This window comes from Ursus maritimus, unplaced genomic scaffold, assembly GCF_017311325.1.
Source record: "Ursus maritimus isolate PB19 unplaced genomic scaffold, ASM1731132v1 scaffold_7, whole genome shotgun sequence".
NCBI classification, from domain to species: Eukaryota; Metazoa; Chordata; class Mammalia; order Carnivora; family Ursidae; genus Ursus; species Ursus maritimus.
The window spans coordinates 46,585,830-46,604,795 of NW_024426885.1; the positions used below are offsets into that span (position 1 = coordinate 46,585,830).

At 55.4% G+C, this 18,966-nt stretch overlaps 1 protein-coding gene across 1 annotated transcript; it reads left to right on the plus strand.

Moving 5' to 3' along the window:
- The first annotated feature begins 400 nt into the window (after positions 1 to 400).
- On the plus strand, positions 401 to 15,238 carry MAT1A (methionine adenosyltransferase 1A). Its single transcript, XM_008696104.2, has 9 exons — positions 401 to 560; positions 4,088 to 4,165; positions 4,951 to 5,073; positions 7,915 to 8,027; positions 8,278 to 8,421; positions 12,603 to 12,821; positions 13,877 to 14,059; positions 14,368 to 14,501; positions 15,136 to 15,238. Exons 1-9 carry the CDS (start codon positions 467 to 469, stop codon positions 15,236 to 15,238), a joined length of 1,191 nt encoding a protein of 396 aa, XP_008694326.1. The 5' UTR covers positions 401 to 466.
- Positions 15,239 to 18,966: the final 3,728 nt, after the last annotated feature.

Consider the following 18,966-nt stretch of genomic DNA (forward strand, 5'->3'; position numbering starts at 1 on the left):
GAAGCAGAGTCCCAAAGGAGCTTCAGTCCTGCGGAATCTACGCAGCCTTCTTTACCATACATTGACCAGACCCTAGCGCTCGGGACGCCCGAGCGGACGACTGGACTCCCTCAAGGTAAGAAGAACCCCCTCCCAGGAAATGGACTCCTCCAGTCTTCTCACATGATTACTCAGGCACTTTCACTTTTCTATATATAGGAGTCACTCAGGAGCAAGCTGTGACCAGTCGGAGGGAGTGACACGTCCGCGCTCAGTCCCTCCCTCCTCACCGTCCTCACCTTCCTCTCACGTGCTCGCAGGCGGTTCAGCAGAAGCAAACCCAGTGGCTCTGCCAAAGACAAGCGTGTTGGGTTTACAGAAGGAAAAAAAAAAAACCCAACAAAACCAACAACCCAAACAAACCGCAGCCAGAGTCACAGCGTTGATATTGTTGCCCTGAAGAAACCGAGTGCAAAAGTGTGCAAAGATGAATGGCCCGGTGGACGGCTTGTGTGACCATTCTCTAAGTGAAGAAGGAGCCTTCATGTTCACATCGGAGTCGGTCGGAGAGGGACACCCGGGTAAGTAGGCGGTCGTGGGCCCGTGGCAGCGCTGCCGGGGGAGTCGTTCTACGAGGGGCCTTACACACAGTTTGGGTTGGTTCCCCTGCGGGATCGCTGGAGGCACAATATGAGGCGGTTTTCATGCTATTGACCTGTAGTTTGTAAAACAGCCACTGAGTGTGAAATGAGACGCGGTCAGGGAATGAAGCCGAGGGTTCATGCTGTGCCCACCTCCAGCATCTCCGCGTGGTGAGGGCACAGCAGAGAACACACCGTGGGTTGACGGAACATACTGTACATAGGACACGTATTGTCAGATAGCAACTTTACATATATTTTGGGGGGCGAGGATAAAGCTTCATTATCGATGAGCGACTTAAGTAGACAGAGAATGTTCCCTCGGATAAGACCACGGTCACGGAGTTTTGCCTGTAAGGCCCGTGTAGTCTAGGCATGCACAGCACATTCTGGGAGTCGCTGAGCTAGAGCGCCAGGTCCTGAAGGCCTCAGGTGTGTTACCTGAGAGAAGCACAGGGGACCTCCCAAAGAGGAAGAACATTCGAGCAGTTTTTGGTGGTATGGGAAATGGGAGAGGCTCACACATGCGAACAGTGAGGCCCACGATCGGAGCCTCGGGTTGGAGGTCAGTGGTTCTCAGACCTCCGGGGGCATCTGCGTCACCCGGCGGGCTTGCTAACTCGGACTGCGGCGCCCACCCCCGGAGTCTCTGATTTAGAAGGTCTTGGGTGAGGCTCCGGATTTGCATTTTTAATAAAAGTTCGCAGGAGATGCTGCTGCTGCTGCTGTGGGAACCACACCCAGAATCACTGTTCTAGAAGAATCCTAAGGGCTAGACACACTGATTTACGTCTTTAAGCACTTCTTCAATATTCTTTTGAGTATTTGAAGTTTTGGTAACTTATCACCAAGGCTACCTTTTCTTCATCTTCCTCATCCATGTTCTTTCATACCTTGTAACTGAGCTTTGGACATCTCCTCACACCACCCCTTCCATATGCTTTCGACAGTGGTTCTCAACAGGGGGCGACGTTACCCTTTTCCCCTAAGGGCGTTTTGTATTGGTCTTTCTGGAAAAGGTTTTGATTGTCTGTCGTAACTCTGCCCTGAGGGGTTGGGGTGCTACTGGCACTTTGTGGATAGAGGCCAGGTATGCTTCTAAACATCCCGAATGCACAAGACCCTCCCCCCTGCAACAAAGAATTTTCCAGCCCCAATGTCAATAGTACCGCTGTTAAGAAACCTTGGCTTACGCTGGGTTTTGGAGGTGACTTAGCTCAATTCAAAACAAATAGCCTCTTGCATTGTGCACAGCTTTATAATGTGTCTAGGTCTGCAATGCTCGTAACCTTGGATTCATTTGTATGTAACCTATGAAGACCATACATGGGTTAGGAGAAGGCTTTGCTCCACCTAGAGGATGTGGGTGCTTGACACACAGTGGCCAGTGGTCCCCTCGTACATACAGCAGTGCGCTCAGTGGACGGAGAAGAAAAATTCTAGCCAACCAGCTGGCTGTTTGGTCTACTTACTGGTAGCCTTTCAACTTGTCGGCCTCTCGCTTCGCTTGCCACAATCAGTTAATTGTCCATGTAAGTCAGCGTCCCCTAAGGCTTGGTGATGGCTTGCTCATCAGTCCAGTACTGACTTCTTCTCCACCAGCGGGGTAGTATGAATGCTTTTCCAACTCCAAGAAAACCGGCTCTTTGGCTACCTTAAAGCTACTGGGTGATATTGATAGAAATTCCGACAGCCTAGAGAGAGCTCAGAAAGGGCCTCCTTAGGCACTCCTTTACTTTGTGGGGCTATCTTAACACTCTTGCTCAGCTCCAGCTTTACCCCTAATACCACCATCCCACTTCCTTGTGTGGCCTGCAGACAGGAGACCCGTGTCCTTGAAAAAAGCAGCGTCATCCATGTGAGTAACGCTAGGAGTCCTGATGGGTAAGCCTAAACGCGTATTTTAGCAGCAGGCCTTCATTGGTAGGGGTGCGCCGAGGCGGTGGCCTCAGACAAACCTAGATTTACAATCAGGATCTGCCATCGGCGGGAGTTGGCATTGAGAAAGCCTCACGGTGTAGTAGCGGTTTCCGAAGGAAAGTTTAGAAAATTCTAAACTGAATGGCAGATTAATCTTTTAAGTTGCATTGACGTTAACATTTTAAATGATGCACTCATGAGAGCAGAACCACTTGATTCTGGATCTGGATCCTTAATATGAAAACTGAAAAGCAAAAACAAAACAGAAGGACGCAAGGGAACTTTTGGAGGTGACGGATATGTTTATTACCTTGTTTATGGTGATAGGCACATAAGTGTATTCACATGTCCAGACTCCCCAAATTGTATACTTTAATTTTATGCAGATTTTTTTCGTACACCAATTATACCTTGATAAAGCTGGGGAAAAACCTTATTAATCTATTAAGAGCAAACTTTATGGGTATTTTGAACATTAAATGAGATGTAATATGTGTAAATAGATGTCACTTTTGGGGCGCCTGGGTGGCACAGCGGTTAAGCGTCTGCCTTCGGCTCAGGGCGTGATCCCGGAGTTCTGGGATCGAGCCCCACATCAGGCTCCTCCGCTATGAGCCTGCTTCTTCCTCTCCCACTCCCCCTGCTTGTTTTTCCTCTCTCACTGGCTGTCTCTATCTCTGTCGAATAAATAAAATCTTTAAAAAAAAAAAAAATAGATGTCACTTTTATTTCTGAATCTGTGAACATTGACAGTTTACACAACCCCAGTGCAAGAGTGGATTTTCCACAGTGCAATGAACCAAGGGTCTGCAGGCTCAACCATGTAGAATCCTTAAGGCAAGTGGTGGAAAAGATCAGATCCCAGCTCCTGCTGAGCCATTGTCAGTCCCACCTTGACTGAGGCCAAACCCAGCTATTAGGACATCGAGCCTTCAGGAGACTGCATGACCGTGGGCATGATCTGAGAGCTGCTTATGGAAATGTCTGTGGAGACGCGGGGCTGTGTGGAAGCTGTGTTCTGGAATCCCTGTGGGTGGGGCGGTGGATTTGGGCGTAGTATCGTATACACAGCACACCGTAGCTTCTAGAACCTGTGGAGCAATGCATCTGTTTGTCCCATCTGATCTTACGTGTTGGCACCTGATCTTACCGATGTTAGCTATTTTAACTTCTATTTCTAGGAGTTTTCTGGATTTTAGACTTAAAGGGAATATCTTGAGGAATGAGAGACTTTTTAGGAGGAGAATGTGTGTGTGTGTGTGTGTGTGTGTGTGTGTGTGTGTGTGTGTGTGAATTGCTTTAGTCCCTTAGAACTGATTTGGGAATGTATTTGTTTTTTAGGGAAGTCTATGAGTTTATATAATATAAATCATCCAAAATTAGGCAGAAAAAGGAAGAACTAAAAATTTCAAAAGGTTCCTAATTTTTTATAAAAATTAGGTAGGTAAATTTGGTATGTAAACTTACCAAATATCTAATTATTTTAACTTTTCAGTTTGTTAGCCCTAATATTTCTGCGATTCTCACAAACATTCGTTCCTGTGCAGACAAAATCTGCGACCAGATCAGTGATGCCGTGCTGGATGCCCATCTGAAGCAGGACCCCAACGCCAAGGTGGCCTGTGGTAAGAAACGCCTGCTCCCTCCTTGTGAAGACCTCAGCTGGCTGGGCTCGAGGCTTTTGCCTGAGCCTGTGCTGGGGGGCTGTCGACACAGCAGGGAGTCAGGGGCCCCAACGCCAAAGTGATCATGGGTGCAGCTCAATCAAGGCCTTGGCCAAGGTCACGGGGCAGGGGTGCTGCATGGAGACCAGAGCCCCGCTGTCCTCACGGTGTGCTGCACAGACGGCTTCCTCCTTCTCCAGAGCCACCCTAGCCCCTGCCCTGAACACCACAGGGACCTGTGCCCTCCGAGGGTGACCTCACCCTGATACCTTTGTGCATAGCCAGTGAGAAGGTCGGCCCGCCTTGATCTCAGGATCTCAGCCTGTGGTGCAGCGTTAGCAAGAAGGGGCGGGAGAGGCATGCCGGACGCCGATGCGTGATGCCCGCACTCTTTATGACGGCCACCTACCCCGGATCGGCTCGCTCTGATCCACATGGCAGTCCAGTGGAACTGTTGTCTTCAGGTAGCAGTCGGGGAAGCAGCCTGAGAGAGGCTAAATAAGTGGTTTGAGATGACACGAGCAGGAGGTGCTCACCGCGAAGCGAGGTGTGACCCGTTCTGTCCGAAGAGTAGTGCCCCGGGCGGCTTTGACACGTGCTCAGCACTCCCGCTGGGATTTACTCTGTTTGTTAGCATTAGTCTTTTATGTCCGGAATCTGTGCCTTGTGAGACTCTTTCCGAGAGACTGGGAGTGGGGCTCCCCTTTGCTGGCTTGTGGCCGCCGACTTTTCTCCCTCTCTCGCAGAGACAGTGTGTAAGACGGGCATGGTGCTGCTTTGCGGCGAGATCACCTCCACGGCCACGGTGGACTACCAGCGGGTGGTGAGAGGCACCATCAGGCACATTGGCTACGACGACTCTGCCAAGGGTGAGGCGGGGCCCCGGGTTGGAGACGCGTGGGCGCCCGGGCGCTGCGCCCCAGCAGAGGCTCTCTGTCCTCGGCAAGTGCAAATACCACCGGGAGGAAAACATTCCTAGGCCCGCCTGGCAGGGTCAGGGGTCAAAGTCTGTGGCAACAGCATGGTGGCCCACGTGACAGCGCCTAGTTGAACTAGCCCGTGTCTGTCCGTCCGTCTGTCCGTTGTTGACTCTGGTCTTCGTGGTGCTGACGAAGGCTTTGGAAGAGAGAAGCACCGAGTAAAGGGAGCTGCACCCTGCTGGGGACGTGTTCTCTGCCAGGCGCTGGGGCTGCTCTTTGCCGGTGTCCTGTTCATTGTTTGAGGCCCTCTGCGGCGCTCCTCCGGCAGACGAGGAAACTGAAGCTTGGGAATGTCCACAATTTGCGTAAGGTGACAGCCACAAGGTGGCTGCCCGAGTGGACTCCTGTGCTTTCTGCTTCCCTATGCTGCTTCTCATGATAGACGAAAGGGCGACTCCGTCCAGAACCGGTACCCGCGGCAGGTGAAGGAGACAGGCTGGCCAAGGTGGGCTCCAGGGCCAGGCAGTGTGGGCACCTGCATTCCAGGGAAGGGACACAGGCCATGGCAGGAAGTGAGGTGGAGCGCTGTGATCAGGGGAGGTGACAGCTGGAAAGAACAGAAGGGCCCAAAGCAGATTCCAACATCTAAGACGGCGGAGGTCAGGAACGGGCCCAGCCTGGAGCGGCCTCAGAGGACAGCATGTGAGAGCCAGATGCTGAGGGCCTGTGTGCCCTGACATCCCAGCTACTGGGTCTTTAGGGTGACGTGTGCCGTCGCCGCGGGTCGGGGCAGGCGGGGACAATGCACTGCACACGTATGAGCGAGAGCCACTCGCCACTGAGGGTGCAGACACAGAAGCTCAGTGCAGCTGCCTTCTGAGCTGCCCGAGAGCACCCCCTTGAGCACGTGAAAGGCTGGGGGGCTGTGGCAGGAATCAGTGGGAGGAGAACCAGTGAGCACAGGCTCTTTCTGCTACCATGCAGAGCCTTTGCCCTGTTCTACGAGGAAAAGCCGATTGCTTGCATTCGGGTAGACGTTATTCAATAGCAAGTCTTGTTCTGCACTAGGTAGAAGGGAAACTTCCCAGGAGACCATGACTCCTAGAAAGAGGGAAGTGAGAGAGAGAGCCCAGCTCTGCTGCTGGCGGCATTTCTGCGTGCCCAGCTTGTCCCCAGAGGACCCCACGCAGCATGGCGGCTGCCTTAGCCTGGCCCCAGGCTAACTGCCCCTCACTGCTCTGGGCTGCACAGTTGCTGGGCTGGCTGCCTTCCGAGCGCTGCTCCTGTGCCCTTAGACCCCTGAATTCCGTGTGTCCAAATCACTTGGAGCCCTCCATGGGTCTGCAGCGTTGAGAAGATTCACCATTTAGGGAGTGATTAGGACAAGTGCAAAATGTTTAAGGCACAATGGTGAGTCCTCTCGGCAGCCTCTGATGATGGTTCATTGGTTCGTGCACCAAAAACATTCCCTGGGAACAGGAAGCTGCGAAGAACGAAGGCGACCTGATGCTCCCGGAGCGGGGGCACTGCCTGGCATTTAACAGTGCGGTAGGAGACGCCCAGTGGCGAGTCGGTGGCACAGTGCGCAGTGAAGGGACAGAGGGGGAGGGAAGGTCCGGGGACGTTTGCTGAGAGCTGGTGGGATTTGGGTGCGTGGGGACAGGAGCAGGAGGAGGAGTAGTCTACACAGAGACACCTAGTAGAGTTAGAAAAGTGAGCCCTGCTGGAGGCTATGTCCAAGCCTGTGATGGCTGGAGTGGTTCAGCTGGGAGGGGCTGGGTGGGGCTCAGGGGTTTGGGTTCTGCCTCATTTGGCAGGAAGTCCCCACGTGAAGCATGCACAGAAACAATAGACTGGATCTGGGTTGGCTGGTTGGCTGGCTGATTGGTTGGTTGGTTTTAGGGAGCTCACACCAACAGGCTAGGTCGAATAGACTGGCAAGAGAGTGCCAGTTACTCAGCTTGTCACTAACTCTTGACCTTGCAGTGGGGCTGCTGTGAGTTTCAGCCCCTCATTCACGCAGTCCCCAAGGCTGAGCCCAGCAAGGCCTGAGGACCTACAGGGAGAGGAGTGTGCTGTCCGGGCGTGGGGGCCCTTTCCCGGGGCTCCTTGGGCTGGGCTGCCGCTGGTCAAACCTCTATGAACCAGTGCCCGGCCTACGGTACCTCGCTGGGGAGAATGGTCTCCATCTCCCTGCCTGACCTTTGAGGATGGGCAGACGGGGCCTCGGCCTCCACAGGGGTGCCTTTTCCATTTTGCCCCAAGCCCTGGGCATTGCCTGGGATCAAAGGACTCTAGTCTGGGAGCCTGTCTGGGTAGTTCCCGTGTACTGCGTTCGTCCAGTATATTTCATGCCTGCATCAGGCACACACCTGCACTTCTGAACTGCAGTGCTGGAAGGTTGCAGCCTGGGTCTTAGAAGGTGCCTAAGGGGGCAGGGCCATGAGTCACCCACCTGCTCCTCAGCTAGAGCGGCTATAGTTCTTAATCTGGTTTTCCTATTGCAGTTCTGTGTGGGGTATATATTTTTAATCCGGGTATAATTTAATATAGTAAAATGCACTATGGAGGATTTTCCTTGACTTAGAATTCCGGATGATCCTATGGGAAGGCTACAGGGGCTTCCCCATCCCTGGGCCTCAGCTTTGAGCCCAGAGAGACCCCAGCTGGTTAGACACCACCCACCCCAACACCAGATGCCATGTCGGGAGCTGAGCAGTCCGCCAGGAAGCTCGCAGCCACCCTCTGCCTGATGTGTCCCCACTAAGGCCCGCTTGTCCTTCTGCCTAGGCTTTGACTTCAAGACCTGCAACGTGCTGGTGGCTTTGGAGCAGCAGTCCCCGGATATCGCCCAGTGTGTGCATCTGGACAGAAATGAAGAGGACGTCGGGGCCGGGGATCAGGTAGCTAAACAGGGAGCGTGGGCGCGGAGTCAGGTCACCGGGAGAGCACTGTCTGTCTCTGTGCTGGCTCGGGCCCCTGGAAGGAGCGGGCTGGAAGGTCACGAGTACTGGATGGGACGTACTCCCATGCGGACGGTGCATGCACGAGGCACCCAGTGCACGCCGGAGTGCCAGCCAAGTGTTAGGTGGGAAGAACGTTGTCCCGTTGTCTAAAGCGGGCTTGCTCAGTCGGCCCTCTGCCCTGCTGTAGGGTTTGATGTTTGGCTATGCCACCGATGAGACGGAAGAGTGCATGCCCCTCACTATCATCCTCGCTCACAAACTCAACGCCCGGATGGCCGACCTCAGACGCTCCGGGGTCCTCCCCTGGCTGAGGCCTGACTCCAAGACTCAGGTGAGCCTCCTCCTTTCGCCTCCCACGGAGCCCCAGACACACCCGTCCAGCACCCCCAGGTCCTCTTGATTCGTGTCATCATTCAGTCTGGACACGCAGAGAATTGTTGATTGTGGAAAGGACTATTTATTTGAAGACTCTCCAAGTCTGCATGTTTTCTCTCCCAATTTTTTAATGAAAAAATGTTTAAAATACAGAAAAATGGAAAGAACAGTTCTAGATGTTTCTTTTTTGCCTTCTTAGCGTATGTTGACTCTGGTCATGTGCCACACGGTGCTTAATCGATTTCAGACTTTCGGTCACTGCCCTTCCACGGCCACAGGTCCCCACGCCTGGAGCAAGGACTGAACACTGAGTTGACAAGGGCTGTCTGCGTCTCGCTGTAGCCCTTTACCCCTGTTCCTCATAAAAAGGCTTTCCCTTTGCTGTTTTGGACTCTCTGTCCCCTTGGGCCGTGACCTCGCTGCTCCCTGCAGTGAGGAAATCCTCGCCGAAGTCCACATTTGAAGGTCGGCGGTGATGCAAGTGTTCGCGCACGTGGACGCGCCCTGTCTGCCCCCGCTCTCCACATCCCTGCCCTGTCTAACCCCGGGGACCCTTTCCCGGGCTTCCTTCCCTGGCTCCTCTTCCACCCTCCAACAGATCCTTGCCGCTTCGTGCACACCCTCTCCCCCTCCACCCACGCTCGTGCCCGATTTCCACCTCGTCCCACTCTGCGCCCCAAGCTTCTACCTGTGGGTTCTCTGAATCGGCCGCCGTGTTTCCCATTCCCCCTGCAAACACCTGTGTCCGAGAGCCATCGTGTGCAGCCTCAGTGTCACCTCCTCCTCAGCTCAAGGGTGCGGTGGTGCCCCCCCTCCTGCTCAGCACCCCGTCTGTCTCCACCCTGCCCTGCTCGGCCTTTTCCCTAGAGAGCCTCTCTTCTCCATCTTCTTCTCCAGCCTGCTTCCCAGGGGCCAGGGTCTGCACGCTGCCCTCCTGAGGATTCTCCCTGCCTGGAAACCCCCCTTAACTCCGTTTGGACTTTTCCTTATTTCCTAATACTTGCTTAGAATCCTCTGCAATTTTCTGCTTCCTACAGGGGGGCAAACCCCCTGCTTGTTATTCCAAACCTTGTATGCTCTTCCGGTTTTACCTTCCTCTACCTCCCCTCCCCCAGTCTGCTTAATCTGGCTGATTTCTCTCCTGTTCCCCTTGTTTCTTAGTGCTTTGCACCTGTGCTCCCTACCCTTCGCCTTACCTGGAATCTTCACTGATTCTCACCTGTCCATCAGTGGCCAGCAAAGCTCCCACCTCCGGTGGTTTGCCCTGGGGGCCGACACCTGACGGGGCCTTCTCTTGGTCCTGTAGTTGGAATTTGGCTCATGGGGTTGTGTAGCTCGGCATGGAGCTCAGCATGTCCCATTACCCCTGTGCTTCATCTCGGCCCAGGTGGGAGGCCACACAGGGCAGAGGTCGCAACTGGGCTGAACCCGAGCCAAGGAAGTGCATTTGCAGTCTAAAGCAAACCCTTCCCGGTGTTCGCCACGTGTACCCCGAGGTGGGGAGTGGAACCATCAGCACTCCTCAGGTGTTCTCTGAGGTTGTGGGGCAGGGGAGCTAACATGTAAAGACTGCGGTGGTATCAAATGAGAGGGGCATGCAGGTGCTGGCGCGCCCGGCTCTGTCCTGTGCCAGGGCTGTGCTGTGACGGGAGGTGGGGCGGAGATTCGCAGAACACAGAATCGGGGAACAGAGGTGGGAGGAAGTCAAGCGACAGGGCTTTCCTTTTCCTTGTGTGACAGAGGGGCCCGGAGGCACCCCCGTGGCACCGGCAGAAACAGGGAAGGCCTGCATCATCTCGCCTAATCCTTGAGGGCTTCCAAGTCCACGGCGGCGGGGGCGGTGGGGGGCGAGCATGTGCTCTTCCAGGGGCTCCCTTCCTGCAGAACTACACGAAACCTCTTAATGCTACCTGGACACCGAAGTCCGCCTCACTGCCCTGCCACAGGGGGGCCGAGCCCCTGGCATCGCAGAGCCACGGGTGTGGGTCTGCCCCGGCCACCCGAGGTGCCCTGCACGCGGCTGCCTCACTGTGAGCTGCACAGTGTCAGGACCAGTCTTGGGGCCAGCTCCCGAGCCCGTTCGAGAAGGACTTTCATCATCTGAGCAGAGTGTTGACTGTGAACAGGATGAATCTTTCCACCTGAACAAATTCTTGCTGCTGATATGGAGACTCGAGGGGCACTAGCGGGTGGCTATTTTTATACCTGATCAGAGTTGTGTTTCCATGGTGTGTTTTTCCCCACATCTTGCTGACGTGGTGAGATAAGGGGCGTACTTGGAACCCTTCGCCCTGCCAATGCTGCCCAGGGCTTACGGCTGGCCGAGCGGGAAGTCCGGGGAGCAGGGGAGCGGTGGAGACGGGCCCCCACAGATCCTCAGGGTGCGAGCCTTCTCCTGGGGGCTGATGCCCATGCAGTGGATCTGGTCCCAGAGCCGGTCACAGGGCCCCCCTCCTGGGAGCCCCCACCCCAGCTCTGGCTCCCTGTCGCATCTGTGCGACAGCCCAGCATTTAAAGGTTGCTCTCGATACACAGATGTCCACGCGCACCTGCCTCTTAAGCTAGGATCAGAGATCACCTGGGCAAGTCTCTTTCTCTTCCTTCTTCTGGACTCCACCCTCTGGCTCTTCGGACCAGGCAGGGCACAGAGTAGGAGTTTGAAACAGGCCCAGTGTTCTGTGGATATCGGAGGGGACTTGGGCAGGCAGAGATCCTGCCGCAGGCACAGCCCTGGGGAGGCACTGTTGGCTGTCCTGGGGTCCTCTCAAGGCCCTGGGGTAGGAAGCAGTGGGGCACCTGCCAGTCAGCATGGTTAACCAGGGACATCTGGCCTAGCTGCACTCCTGCAGGTTCTGCATACCCCCGGCTTCCCCCCGCCGTGGGTCTACACTGCCTAGGGTGGCACTGGGGCCTGTGGCTCCTGTGTCTCCCTCAGGGCCCTGAGCGGCAGCCTTCTGCTGGGCAGAGCCCCAGCTACTGGGCCACAGAGCTCCAGGGCAGAGCCCGGCTCTTATCGGCTGTGTGATCTTGACCAAGGTCCTTATGCTCTGAAAGCTCAGCTCTCCGTCTTTAAAACAGGGCTAGCAACAGCTTCCCACAGCTTTGGGCAGGGCTTCTAGCTACTTTCCCAGCTTCACCTGCCATCCTTACTGTCCCCTTCCCTCTCGCTTTGCAAGCCTGGCATGCCCAGACCGCAGTGCTTGGTCAGATCAGGCTGTGACATGGGGTTCTCGTGCTCACTGATGGGTGTGTGCAGGTCTGTGCAGGTCTGGGAAGGAGGATTTTGTCTGTGCTGCCGTGGGAATGACACTGGCTTTTGGATTGGACAGAACGGGGTCTGGCTCTTTGGCTTTTCTCTGCCTGCTGTGTGACTTCAGACAAGTTGCTCCGCTTCTCATAGCCTGGTTTTTCTCATTTGTAAAGTGGAGATAAGAATGCCAGTCTTGCTGGGATGGCTTCAATATGACTTGATAATGGCCAGAATGGGCACAGAACTGCCCCGGCTGGGTAGAAGTGAGCATTAGAACCGCTCACTTGCAAGGGTGCTGCGGATGGGCTCCTCCTCTCCACGTGCTCTCTGCTTCTCCTTTCTTTAGCTCAGACAGCCAGAGGCTGCCCGTCTGGAGCTTGCTCCCCCTCAATCTCAGCCAGCCTCACCTGAACCCCTCTCACCGTGTCCCTACAGGCAAGTCCCCTGGCCCCATACACTTCCAGAGCTCCTCCACTGAGGGGCTGGGGCAGCCGGCCTGGCCCACGGACGCCTATGCTCCTTGGCAGGAGCCGGGCCATGGAGGGTCAAGAGAGGGCTTTGGCCAAGGGGACATTCGTTGACACCAAGAGCCCTCTGAGATTGAAGGGGAGGAGTCTAGTTGGGTCACAAACAGAGAGGAAACTCTGTAACCCTGAGTCTCTAAGGGGCACTAATTGCAGTCATAGGTGGGAATAGCTTACGCCTTGTACCCCGTCATCCCGTATATAGCACGGGGCAATTGCTCAAATATACGACTATGTCAGATTAACTTTCCTGGAGGCCCCCCTCACGTGGCTCCTGGGAGCCCTGCCTGCTTCTGGCAGCAATGTGTCCTCAGCTCAGGGCAGGGCCTTACGATGTCTCCTCCTGCCCTTGTGACCCAACAGGTGACAGTTCAGTACATCCAGGACAATGGCGCAGTCATCCCCGTGCGCATCCACACCATCGTCATCTCCGTGCAGCACAACGAGGACATAACCCTGGAGGACATGCGCAAAGCCCTGAAGGAGCAGGTGATCAAGGCCGTGGTGCCTGCCAAATACCTGGACGAAGACACCGTTTACCACCTGCAGCCCAGTGGGCGGTTTGTCATCGGAGGCCCCCAGGTGCGCCCTTGCTTCTGAGCAGAGTCTTGACGTGTCTTTGTTACTGGGGTTGCTTACCTCCCCGAGCACAAAGGACGAGGTGGTTTTGTGTGGCTCAGCCGCGTCTGGCCCTGGACAAAACATGAGGTTGGCTCACATCCCGTGGGGCCTGCTGTGTGTCAGTGCATGTGGAACTGGGGACATGTCCCCAGGACTCTCCCACCTAGTTCGGCCTGGCCATCCCCCCACCCCGGTCATACTTGCCCAAGTTGCTGCCTCGCCCTGCTGAGTTGCCAACTCACCATTGCCGGTGACTGGCCTTTCCCAGGTGGCATTATGGGGTCTTTGCCACGGGTTACCTTTAACTCGTGTGGGGGCAGGTGTTTCGAAGGGGACCCCTGCTGCCCCTTTCTCCTGTACCGCGGGGAGAGAGGGAGTGGGGGTTGGCAGAGCTCCCCTTTGAGAGCCCCCGTAATGGGTTCCGTGATCAAATGTAGAGCAGAGACACAGGGTAAAAGAAAGGCAAAGCAGACTGTACTTTCTTGTGGGACGTCTCAAAGCCTAGATGTGCTAGTGGGAACTGTGGGTCTCTAAGCAGTGGGATAGAGTACGCAGTCTTTCCCCAAAGCACTGAACATGGAGCCCCTGCCCGTTCAAAACATGGTGACTGGCTGGTGTTGCACAGAGCAGACACGGGAGGAAACGGGCCCCGTGGCACGTGCCGGGTGCCACCAGCCAGGGCCACAGCCCAGGGCGTACTTAGCAACGGCACAGTTCCCTCCTGCAGTCGGACTTCTCCAGCATGACTGACACAAAAACAAAGACTGAAGTAGGAGCTGGCTGGGATCCCAGAGAACCTCTGGCCCCTTGGTCAGTGACTGAACTGGGGTTTGAGCCCAGGGTTTCCAGCTTTGGGGGGAGGGGCGGGGTCTTTGAAAAATGCCCACAGGCAGCTTCAGGGCACCGTTTCCGCGGAAGTCCAGCGGCCATTGCGGTGCTGTCGCTGCCCGTCCACCCCGCCCTCTGGCCACTCTGGTTCTCATCTTCTCCCTCCCCATCCTCCTTTCGCTCTGCAGGGGGACGCGGGCGTCACTGGCCGTAAGATCATCGTGGACACCTATGGCGGCTGGGGGGCACACGGCGGAGGGGCCTTCTCTGGGAAGGACTACACCAAAGTGGACCGCTCGGCGGCGTACGCGGCCCGCTGGGTGGCCAAGTCCCTGGTGAAAGCGGGGCTCTGCCGGAGAGTGCTCGTGCAGGTGGGTGGGCCCCCCTCTGACCACCCCATCTTGGCCCCGGGGCGGGGGGACATGCTGGCCTGGTAGGAAGCCCACACACTCTGCCAAGGGCTCTAGGGCACGTATCCTGAAAACCGGAGGGAGGGGGAAAGAATCTTCAAGGAGACAGGAAGATAGAGAAAGTGCTGCTCACTGTGAAGATGGTGGGGACTTTTCCAGGCAGACAAGGTTGGGGAGCATGTTGGGCAAGTGATGGGTGGTTCCAGCTGCCCCTCCCTGAGGACATTTACACAGAGGCTTCTGTCCCTGACCCTGCTCTCTTCTGGAAGGTTTCCTACGCCATTGGTGTGGCTGAGCCACTGTCCATTTCCATCTTCACCTACGGAACCTCTCAGAAGACCGAGAGAGAGCTGCTAGATGTGGTCAATAAGAACTTCGACCTTCGGCCTGGGGTCATTGTCAGGTAAAAGTGCCGCCCCATTGCCACCAATAGGCCCTTCCTCCTCCCTCACTCAAGGGCTCCGTTCCACTGGAAGGGAAATGGAAGGACTTTCAGCCTCCCCAAAGCAGGAGGGCCCCGAGACTCCTGGCCCAGCACGACACACAGCCCAAATGCAGGATGCCTGCTTTCCAGCCGCAGGAGGCTGGCCCAGAGACACTGACTCCAGTGGGGCCATCTCTGAGCAGGTTGGGGGTCATAGGAAAGTAGTGGTAAGGCCAAATGCTGAGAAGTGAGCCAGCACGTCTAGTCCCATCTACCCTTGTTTCCAATGCCGTCCCTGCTTTCTGGAGCTTGGCGATGTTGTAGGTCTGTGCCAGGCCAGTGAGTGGAGAGGAGAGGAGTGAGGCACGGTGAGACCAGAGTTCAGATTCTGGGTCCTGGGTGTGTGTGTCTGAGCCTGTCTCCTAAGGGCCAGTGACAGTCATCTCAGAAGGTGTGGTGTGGCTCAGACAGGAAGTTTATGGGAAACGGCTCTGAGTGGGGGATGCGCCATGCAAAGACCATCACACTCTCTTAATCACTCCTGTGCTCAACATTCAGAGAAACTCTGCTCCTTTTCCATCTAAAATGACCCTTTCCTCTGCTGACTGTGCAGGGACTTGGATTTGAAGAAGCCCATCTACCAGAAGACGGCGTGCTATGGCCATTTCGGAAGAAGCGAGTTCCCGTGGGAAATTCCCAAGAAGCTTGTGTTTTAGAGCTGGTGGGAGCAGGGCCTGGCTTGGCCCTGGAGGCGCTTGGGTGGCCTGGTTCCTCTTCTTCAGGATCCCAGCTCTCCCATGTCCCAGACCCAGGGCCCTGACTGCCCCCCTCTGCCCTCTCCTGGGCCAAGCCACACCCCCAGGGTTAGCCCTGCGCATCACTGTGAATGGCAGGAGGCTTGCTGGTGCTGGGGGTCACGCCTCCTCAGGAGGGTAGTCACAATGTTCCCCTGCTTTTCCCTCAGATCAAGGCCATGGTCATTTAGTGGAAAAACCACCCCTGTCAAGAGCAAATCCCCTCACTCACCTCCCCCGTGAGCAGTCCGCTCCTCCCTCACCAATCTCAGGGATCCTGGGTGTGCCGGGTCTGCCCTTCACATCTGTGGCCTGTGCCCGGAGCTAGGGCCTTCACAGAGGCCGCCCGGACTAGACACGGGGCCGGGGTAGGAGCAGGGGCTGACCTGTCCTAAGCAAATACAAATGTGTGAGGCACGGAGCTAATTACTGATCTCATTTCTTCTTCACTGCAACATGATGAGGTAACACCTCAATCCCCCTTCTATAGGGGGAAACTGAGGCACAGACTACCTAGGTAACTTTCCCAAGGTCCCACAGCCACACGTGGCAGGACCTAGACACAGTTCAGGAGCTCTGACTCAGGAACCCGTATGCCCCCCAGCCCCGTTCCCATGTCATGACAGATGCAGGCCGAGTGATGCCAAAACAGATTTGAGAGGAAGCCATGTGACCTCTGCCCTGAAGACCCCAGGTTGCTGGGATTAGGGGATTAACTCCTGGCTCTTGGTGAGCCCTGGGCAGTGATACGCAAAGTCAGGACAGAGAAGCAGCTTGTCCTAGCTCAGGTGGCCAGCCCCTTAGGGCACCAGAACCCTGTGTCCTTCAAGTCCTCCCTCTCTCCGGCCTCGTTATCTGAGTGCTGTTAGAACGAGTGGGAGAGCCCCTCAGATGCCCCTTCCAGAGAGGCCAGTTGTGAGGCCCAAACATCTGATGTTAAATAGTGACCCAGGTGGCAGGGCTGAACTCCCAGTGGTAGACAAGTTGGCTGGGATGTCATGAGGAAATCCTGCCTTTGCCCGGTGGCTTCTGGGCCACGGTACCCACGGGACCTGAATGGTCCTCGGTGTGCTAGGGTCTTGGAAGCTGCACATTCACCGGCCTTTCCATCCCTGGCCAGCACTACCTACCCCACCTGTCCTCAGCCTGGGCCTCTGACAGCAGCGTCTCTGCCTTCTCCCTAGCTGCCTAGACCGCAGGCTTGGGTGGGGGTCTCCACGGGTCCCAAGAGAACATTGGAGACTGGGCATCTTTCCAGGGCGTGTGGTGCTGGTTCTGGCTGGACGGGCAGCCCACGAAGCCTCATCCGGGGAGCAGACAGCCTGCATCTGGGCTCTAGGCCTGAAGCACAAAGACCCGAGGCTCTTCTCTTTCCGTCAGAGAAAAGGCAGCTCTTCCGGGAAGGAAAAAGAAGCCCTGATTCGCATCTAAGCCTAGAGCTTGTGTCCACCCTGGAGGCTCTGGTGTGTCTGCGGGCACTGGTCACCCAGCAAGTCTCAAGCTCCTGCCAAGAGAGGGAGGCCCGGGTTTGTGGGCGGTGAGTTCCTCTCACGGGGGCCATGTTGGAAGTGAAAATTCATGATTGTATACTTTCCCCACCCCCCTAGAGAAACAAGGTCTTTTTGGGGGTCAACATTGTTTGTAAGAATCTAGAACCTTTGTTAATAGTCCCTACTAGGACAGGATAAATAAAACGGAATAAACAGTCCTTCAGTGAATCAAACTGAAGGAACAACTACTCTATGCTTAGTTTTTGTCTGCAAACCTCCAGACACCGCACCTCTGAGGAGCACCCCCCAGCCCCCAGCAAAGGGGGGACCCCCTGCTTTGTGTTCCCCCACCCAGGGCCCCCCGGTCCTGTCTGCGTGGGCTTCTCCAGCACAGAGTAAGGCTTCCTCATCCACCAGCGACTGCGTTGTCACCACGTTTCCGTATTTATTCCCCACCACACTCCACTGAGTTTCACGGGGGAGAACCTGAGGCCCAGAGAGTGAGGAACGTGACCCAGGCACGCCGCTGGCAAGTGCCTCCCCAGTCTCCCAGGTGCGCACTCTCCATCACCGGGAGCTACCGCCCTGGGGCCCTGGTCTGCCCTCCCTGAGAATTATCCGCAGCTAGACTGTCCTGAGGGGGGCGCTCGGGCCGTGTTGTCATTGGCTGAATCACTGAAGTCAAATGAAGGGAGTGAAGGAGGGTTGTGGCCTGCAGAGAGATGAGCCAGACCTGTAAACGGCTTTAAAGGAGCACATCTCCCTTCACACACCGTGTGAGGAGAACTAACAGGTGACATTTGTATTAGCAGACTGGGAGCAGAAGCCCCCGGAAAGGCAGTCCTGAGGGTGGGTGCAGCGGGGGGTGGGGGGGGACTTCCTGCACTGTGTCCTACAAGCAGGCTGTGGGGAGAGGACCCCATCCAGAGAAGCATCCAGGTCCCGGCTGAGGGGAAGCCACGTGAGGAGGCTTTGAGACGGGCTGGTCCGGTGCCGGGAAGGGCAGAATTGCGGCAGAGACCTGGGAATGCAGCAGCGAGGCGGAGAAAGCCAAAGGGAGGCTTCAGGGGTCCAGTGACTTCAGCGTGTGGAAGTGGGTGGCGGCTGGGAAAAGGAGAGGCATTAAGAAGATGTAAATACAGCCATATCCCTCACCCTAACTTGTAATCCATTGGTACCTCTAATACATGCTGAATAAAGTTCAGTGTGCATGACTAAGCTGTCACTGTTCCACGTACCTGCCCAGTGTCGCTCTGCCCGCCCTCATTCTGGGCTCCACTCCCCACCACCACAGTCCAGACTCCCCAGCTTCTATGGCTTCCTGGAACAGACCCAGCTCATTCTCACCTCAGGACCTTTGCACATGCCATTCTAGCTGTGACTCCCTTCTCCTGTCTTTAAATGGAATCTTCATCTCATCCCATACGTTTCAGATGAAAGTTCTGTCTTCTGAAAAGCCCCTTCCTTGGTAACCTCCCATTTGTACTCCCATTTTTAGTATCTTGTTCAGAGTCTAACACAATGTGTAAATATGTATTTCCTTGTTTAAACCTCCTTGGGGCCCACCCCCCTCATGATTCCTTTCACACCTACACAGCCTCCCTTCTCATCACATAGTGGTACCTCTAAGTCCTTCCAACTGCAGTTTACAAGTCACTCTCCAGAAAGACACTCTCAAACACCCTCCATGAATTACGCCCACCGCCATCTTTATCTCCTACCAGGTTTCAAAGGCTGTCATGCTTTATGGATGTCAGTACTTGCTTGTTCATACCTGTTGCCCCCACAGGACTGAGAATTCTTGAGGTTTTACCTTGTCTTTCCATTTGTCACTTCATACCTGGATCCAGGGCGGGGCTCGGCACAGAGGGGGAGCTCAATGTAGGTCTAGCAGAGAATGGATTCTAGGTGTGTCCATCTCTCCTGCACCCTGAGCCCCACCTTAGCAAAGGGATTTTGGAAGAAATGAGAATCCTACTTGCCCTCTGGCTGGTTCTGTACCAGGCTCAGGTGCCCAGAGATATAAATTACAATTATCCAACAAAACTTTTTTTTAAAGCACTCCTTAAAGTGTAGTGCTGTGACTGTGAGGACTTCTTTTTTATTTTTGTTTAAGATTTTGTTTATTATTGGACAGAGAGCACACACAGGGGAAGCAGG

What these genes read in the sequence shown, in the direction of transcription:
- MAT1A (XM_008696104.2), top strand. Translation starts at nt 467, where the DNA reads ATGAATGGCCCGGTGGACGGCTTGTGTGACCATTCTCTAAGTGAAGAA. An exon ending in GGTCGGAGAGGGACACCCGG is followed by an intron (nt 561 to 4,087) that starts GTAAGTAGGCGG and finishes GTTCCTGTGCAG; the next exon opens with ACAAAATCTGCGACCAGATC. An exon ending in CAACGCCAAGGTGGCCTGTG is followed by an intron (nt 4,166 to 4,950) that starts GTAAGAAACGCC and finishes CCTCTCTCGCAG; the next exon opens with AGACAGTGTGTAAGACGGGC.